The sequence below is a fragment of the Pygoscelis adeliae genome, unplaced genomic scaffold (genome assembly GCF_000699105.1).
Source record: "Pygoscelis adeliae isolate BGI_AS28 unplaced genomic scaffold, ASM69910v1 Scaffold4, whole genome shotgun sequence".
NCBI classification, from domain to species: Eukaryota; Metazoa; Chordata; class Aves; order Sphenisciformes; family Spheniscidae; genus Pygoscelis; species Pygoscelis adeliae.
In genome coordinates, this window is record NW_008824986.1 from 4,509,364 (window position 1) to 4,516,875 (window position 7,512).

General features: G+C 42.7%; 1 protein-coding gene across 1 annotated transcript in view; it reads left to right on the forward strand.

Moving 5' to 3' along the window:
* Positions 1 to 2,978: 2,978 nt before the first annotated feature.
* The window catches only part of TMEM26 (transmembrane protein 26), a 14,052-nt gene continuing 9,518 nt past the window's right edge, over positions 2,979 to 7,512 (forward strand). The window contains exons 1-2 of the mRNA XM_009325836.1: positions 2,979 to 3,169; positions 6,452 to 6,530. Coding sequence (XP_009324111.1) covers positions 2,979 to 3,169; positions 6,452 to 6,530 — 270 coding nt within the window. The remainder of the gene's footprint in view (positions 3,170 to 6,451; positions 6,531 to 7,512) is intronic.

A 7,512-nucleotide genomic window follows, 5' to 3' on the forward strand; every position in this document is an offset into this window, starting at 1 on the left:
AAACAACAGTTTCTCCCCCACGTACTCCCTAGCCTGCGATCAATTAGCCTGACAACTGTAAGTTGCAAATTAGTAAAAACTATGAAAAGAACAGAATTAGTGGAACACTAGTACACATAATGTCATACACTAATTCTATAAGCTTTTGTGCAGGAATCAGTACTGTCCCATGCTACAGTGTACATCTGTACTTATGCGGGGACTCCAAAGAGTTCATTGGCTCCTCCTGCACAGCCTTATCATCCCCTGTGGGCTTCTGTGCCACCTGACCATCCACTGACCCAACAATTCCCTGGCAGACTTCCTGCTCACGATGTGTTTGAACAGATAACAGACATTTTACTTATTATGCTTTTTGCCAATTGTCCCTCATGCTCCTTCAGCCAGCCTTATCATGTTTGTACATTTAACTTGCCAGAGTTTGTCATGTCTTCAGTTTTCTTCATCTGGACACCACTTCAGCTTTATGAAGGATGCCTTCTTGCTCCTACAATCTCACTTACCCTGCCAATGCTGGCTTCTTTTCACTTTTCTCGAGTTTTTCTTGATACACAGTTATTTTCTCTGCACTTCCCTTGTGATTTATGGAAGCAATATCCATACTCCCTGCAAAGAGTTAGGTCTTCCATCTGTCTTACTTTCAACAAGCTTCCTGATCTGTGTCTAGTTTCCCTTTTCAAAGCTGAGCACAGCAATGGTAGAGAACTCTGGCTTGTCTTACTCCTGCAAGGATGCTGAGTCTAAGCACGTTAAGATCCCCATTTCAGGGGAACTCTTCAGTTGTTACTCTCAACATCATATCCTGCAAACCACTCAGGATTAAAGTCAAGCATTGTGCTCATGGGCTCCTGAACCAGCTGCTCCACAAAACAGCCATTGAGACATCTAAAAAATGTACTCTGTCAACTCTGGATGCAATTTTTGCCTCTTCTAGACTGAGTAACTGAAGTCATCCATACCTACTTACTTCCTCCCTCTACTCAGCCTGTTGTGTTGCCATCATGGTCCACTGGTCAGCATCAATATTATATATTCTTCCTACTTAAGTTTGGAACTTCCACCTATATGAAGTCTGGATTGTTCATTGATGAGCTTACCTTGTTAAGCAGTTCAGCTCCGAAGTGTCTTTAATATGCAGAACTACTAGCTATCAGCAAAGCTCACCGCATCCTTCCTGAATACATCATATCATGGGAATGTCCCACTGATCATCGTCTTTCCAAGTTTATGACATCTGTGCTGTTAGGATCTCCATAAACAATTAGACATACCAGTTCCCCAAGTCATTTCTTGGACATCAAGCACTCCCGCAGAGGAGTATCTTGTTTAAACAATCTCTCAATTCTGTCTGTTCCTTGTTTCCTCTTCAACTAGGTTTGACCTTAACACCAACGGAAGGGCTGTGAACCAACAGCACTCAAGGCACGATATGGCAGGGTGGCTGTTGGCAGGGGATTATCAGTAGTAGGCCCTTGACTTGAATTAATTTTCCTCTGAGTGTGAGGAACTTGATTTTGTTGCTTCAAAAAGGCATGCTGCACAGTCCATTTATTTACTCAGGCATTTCCTGAGTGAGTGATCTATACTGTGGAATGGCCCTTTGTTTTTCTTTTTTTCTGGGCAGGGTTATTTTTAAGTAGTCTTCTCCCCCATCTCCCCCCACCCCCAAGGATATCAGCCAGCCAGCACCAGCTTCAGCGCTTCATAGAGAAAGAGGCTTGGTTTTGCAGTGAGGAAAACTTGGGTCTTAGCAATTGAGGAAAAATATCTTCTTACAAAGGTCACAACTCTTAGAAGAATATCTCCTTGTGTTTAAAGTAGAACAGGATATTTAAAATTAAATCAGCTAGGACCTTTGGAGCACCACAGTGTTGTTACATGGACTTGATTCTCCATTTGTATTTTACAATGGTGTATCTTGATTTAAGTGCTTTTGCAGTAAATTAACACAAAACTGGAGCAACATAGTGACAATTTTGATCAAGAAGAAATTTCTCTTTGGTTACCCAAGTGTAAGTTCAAATAAAATTTATAATCACTATGAGAAACATCAAAGCAATTTTTAAACATACTCTGTACTTCATAAACTGTTCCCACAGACGTTACTAAAGGTCAGTCTACAGGTAAGTGACCTAATAGTCAAACTTCTGTGTATTTTTTTTTTTTTTATATGTCCCTATTGGCCTATTTGGTAACATTAGTTTTAGCCCAGATTTCAGCCTGATTTCTGGAGTTCCCCACTGGGGCTGCTTCTTAGTCCTGAAGCAGGGTGTAGATTATATAGTAGAGTAGTTTGACTAGATTTCAGTACTGGTTAGCTTTTCTAACTTCTGTTGCACCACAGGGATTCCAGTGTTGAACTAAGTACACAGTTTCTGCCTTCTGTGTTGCAATGTTAAATGAACAATTTTAAAAGCTCCCCAAATATGAATTATATAATTCAGGGGGAGGGGAGACGAAAGAAGGTTTTGCAGTCTCAGTAATGCAGTGAAGCTTTTAGCAAGGAAGATTCAAATTAATAATGCTTCTTACATTTTGCCTATTTGCTAGAAATCTACAAGATGAGAGCAGCAAGTGGGGCTAGCAGAGACACGGTAACTGTGCGAGATAGAAACCCCCCTGCCGTTTAGTCCTTGAGCAGATGATGGAGAGTGGACAGAAGGAAACCCTTCACGCCCCTCTCTCAGCGTGGTCAGAGCTGTGCTGAGCACTACAAACTGCTGTAGCCTGGAAGCTGAGCATTTTTTTTCCCTTCCCCTTAAAAAGTTTTCAGGAAGTCTGGGGGAGGGGCAATGCCGTTTCTTTTTTGTTATAATGGGCCCCTTTGTGGAGATGGAAGAGGAGAAGAGGTCTGTGTGCCTGTGGTGCGCACGCTTCCCAGTGATTCCCAGGGTGACTTCCCAGGGTAACTTCCCAGGGCTCCTAAAAAGCGCTGGGCCCCCGCGGTGCGGGGAAAAGGGGAGGGGGGCTGGTCCAGGATGGAGCTGATGGTGCTGCTCAATGCTCTGGTTACTCGCCTGCTCTTTGTGTTGCACTCTCTCATCGGGGTCTGGAGAGTGACTGCAGTGAAGAAAGAACCCAAGTACTGGCTGCTGGCACTGCTCAATCTTCTCCTGTGCCTGGAGACAGGGCTCACCCTCAAGTTTAAGCAAGGCAGAGGCTACAAATGGTGAGCATACCCCGCCGGCTCCGACGGAGCCCCTCTTGTTTCTTTGCATGTACTTTGCTGCAGACGTGAGGCTGCCTTCTGCGGCTGCTGCCTGAGAGCAGCGCTGCCCTGGCTTTGTTGCTGCCAAGCTTTTAGGGGAGTGCTTTTTCTCCCCTGCTGCACCTGCGGGGTGGGTGGTGGGAAACTGGTAAAGCCCTGGTTAGTCCATTGCCAAATCCAGAGGTCTTTCAGGAGGGGCAGTTTTGCAGCAGGCTACTTGGGAGCCACTCTCTGTACAGTTCTGTGTGTGTATCCATACTAACAGCTGAAAAATGGGGTAAAAGTAGCTGCAGGCAAGACGTAGGTGCCCTAGAGCTGCCGATCCAGCGGGCTGGGGAAGCAGAGGCACACACTCCCTCACAGTGTCACTGGGCACCTCCTAAGCAACAACGTGTCAGGGACAACACGTGTGAGGTGCAGAAGAGTGCTGGGGGCCCCACACAGGCTATTCCATGCAGCCGCCCTGTGTCTCTTAGCCCATCCTGCCATGCCCTGGTTTGCACCTCCTTCCCTGGGACTGCATTCCCTGTCCCTGCTGCTTGCAACAGTGCTAACGCCACGCTAGTGCATGAACCAAAACTCTGACAAAAGATGAGCAGTAACCACTCTTGCAATACAGCAAGTGGCTTAAATATTTGGATTTGAGAGGCTATTCCAGAGGGGAACTTTCATGCATGAAAGGCTGCCTGAGAAATAAACAAAGAAGTTAGTCATAGCAGAGTTTGCCCAAGCACATAAGTTTTTGCATGCATCTAAAGAATTACTGCAGTCATCTACAGCTCATCAGTGCCCAGTCAGCCAAAATAAATGCTCTGTAAAAAGGAAGGGGTCATGTAACTAATTGTCAAGATTTCACTAGGACCTTTTATTTTTAAAAACCTCAAACTGCAGACAGGCCCTGAGACAAATCCAGGACAAAAAAAGCCCAGAAATGTTTCAGTGATCTTAAATTCCTGTCCATTGCAACCTGTGAAACTCATTAACAGAAGCAGTGTTCTGTGACAATTCACACAAGTGTTCCATGCTCTAAATTTGAATGTAATAAAAGCAGCGATAAAGTCTGGGACACAGGAAAATGTGTGCAGAGCTCCAAATGCAGTTATGAGACAGAGGCAGAGTGAGCAGACCCGATTCACTAGGGAGAGGAGGCAGCAGCAGAGACTTCATGAATACTTACTATGGCAGCTTTTGGAAAATCCAAAGAAAAACAGGTACAAAAAGCGGATCCATTTTAGATGAATACATGTGCTAGAAGATTGGGCTAAATTTAGCTAGAAAGAAATTTTGAAAATGGATGTGGTCCAGCACTTTAAGCAGCACAGTAAAGTACATTTATAGGTAAGAACAGTAGACAAATGGCCAGCATCTATTTGTATCAGGGTAACTTTCTGCTCTGGTGGAAAACACTCACATTCAGAACAGGCAGTATCATCTGCATTTATAGAAACAACTCCATAGACAATCACTGATCCAGGCAACGGGCAGTCTGTGCCACAGAACGCTCCTGCCTCCAAGAGCCTCATATTCTCTCCATTCCTTATTGACAGAAGACTTACTTATTACACCAGCACAAAAAATTAAATGGCACATGTAGAAAAAAAGTATTATTGTGGGCCTGGCCACGTAATGTTTCCTCTAGATTGCTCCTTCTGAAAGAAAGGCAGGGTTAGAGCCGCTGAAGTCTCCTGGCCTGATCTGGTATCATTAGCTCAGTATTGCCAACCTGCCAGCTGGATGGATTTTTCATGTGCTCAAGCACTACAGGAAATACTGTAAAATATGTTAGTTCTGCCATTCAAATGAGAGGTGTGTTCTCTCCCAAAATAACCAGGCTAAAACCCCACAGAATCACTAACTTTAAAAAAAAAAAAAGCAAACAACAAAAAACACCACCACCAAAACAAACACCACTGCCTCACTCCCTCTCCCCCCCCAAAAAAAAAAACAGAACGAAAAAATAACACACACAAAAAAACCCAAAAAGACCAACCCACCCCCCAAAAAAGAAACCCACCCGAACCAGGACTATCTTATTTAGAGGGGAGTGATTGAAACATTTCATAGCAGCACAGCAACCCAGTCATTTTCCTGAGCAGCAGGGTTTTTTCTTTTCCTCAATACTTAATCTCCACTGGGAAAGTCATGATTGCAAAAATAAAGGTACATTCAGGATATGAACAAACAATGAATGCAACAACATTTGACCAAAACATTTCTGCAGTTACATTCTTATAAGCAATTTAAATTCACTGCAGAATGTGCCAATGACAGGATAGAAGGAATCAAGCAAGTATCCTGAGTTTGAGTCCACTGCCCTGTCTTGGGCCAGTACATATATGTGATGCAAAGGCTGCTGTGTGTCTCAGCAGCATTGCAGCGATGCTCGCTCCGTACTATGGCAGAGCTAGATGGAACATTAGTGGCATCAGACCTCGCTCCTACTCCAAAAGGATAGGAATTGCCAAAAAAACCCACCCCAAACAAAACTGTCACATGTTCAATAAGAAAACATCAGCAACCCTCACAAGAATCAGTGCTTGCAGAAGGAGTAATGAAACCTCTCTAGTACTTTTGAATAAACTCAGCTCAAGAAGCTGAAGAGAATAAAGCTTCACCATCATAAGTTATATAGAAGACTGACAGGGAGAGAAGAACTAGAGACAGAAATCATGAAGAATTATACAACTGCCAGCACAAATGGGCAACAAGGCCAAGACCCATTTTCATAAACCATTTTAGCCTGCACTGAAAGACCTCCTACTGAAGAAATGCTTGTTTTAGGCAAACTGATGCTATTTCTACCTTTCCTGTGTCAATGCACAGGATTCTGATCAACAGCCTTTATCCCAGCATCATTCAGTGAAATGACTCAATGTATTAATTCACCCTCCATGAAATCAGAAAGAGCATGTTAGCTAGAGGCTTTTTTTTATTATTATTTTAAGTACAGAGAATGTTGTGATGGAAAGACAAACAGCAAAGTGCCTTTGGTTAGTTCGTAAAAAGAGATTTTAAATAAACTTCCATATATGATCTTAGATGAATATACAAATAAACCTATGATTCATAATACTGCTAGCATAAGGAACTCAGCAAGAATAGCAACTCTTATTTGCAGTTTCCTTACTTCTTAATATCCCATATGGCAGCAGGCACAAGTTACTTTTCAATGCAGATAATGATAGGCTATATGGTATTTACGATGCGATATAATACCAAGCTATCTTTTCTCTTCCTTTACAGGTTTTCACCAGCAATTTTTTTATATCTGATTTGCACAGTACCATCACTATGGCTATTAGAAATTCATCATGGGACTCAGGTATTTATTATGAGACAAGATGGACTAGTTTGAAATTGATGCATTATTTGATGGATTAGATTTGGGCATATACACAGAAGTCTTCCAGGTCTTGTTCCAATTTTCTATTTTATACTGGTGGGTCTCCCAATCCAGCTACAGCTATACTATGACTACTGTGCATTTCCTAAATATCAAATAATGACACACACACACACCCCATTCCTAGCTAAAAATGAAACCATTTATTTGTATTTGGCTGGGGAACCAAGGACTAGAAGTTTGAAAAACAGCCTTTCACCCGCAGGTTACCAGCTTGAGTCTTGCTCAGGATGGTGAAAGAATTTCATTGCTTTAGAGGCCTTTGTAAAATAAAGTATGAGTTTTGCAGCACTTACAGGCAGATATCACAACTCTAAGCAGCCAAAACTGAGACAGGTGTCAGTGAAAGGGGTCTTAAACTCAAATTACCTTGTGTTTGCTGCAACCTGGGAGAATACTCACAGATTGCTACCACAGATAGCTGGCACGGTAATTTGTCTGTCAGTGTTTATATCCTTTCTTTGTTCATGCTGTATAGTAATCTGGGAGGGAGGTGTCTGGATTCCAATTCAGGACTAAAATACGCACTAAAATTTTTAAAGGCAATTGTTCTTTTGGCAGATGGGGTCAGTTAGGGCCAGAACAGAGCCACTTAGCCCAGAAGCCCACGCCGAGTGTACCATCTCCCCATGCAGGCTGCTTTTGAGTCTCCCTAGCACTTCCACATAGTGAAAAGGGGATTTTGTCTGTCCTAGCATTTGCACATATGCAGTACCTTACATCCACAGCAGAAAAGGACCTGATAGGAACAAGAGCAAAAAGTAACAGAAGAAAATACATAAATTAGACTAAGAAGACATAGTGCCTCATTTTCTCCTTCGAAACATTGTTAGAGCCCACAGAAGCATAATCAAATATTCAAAATTGTGTTTACACTGAAAATGCCTGAGGCTTTTTCTAA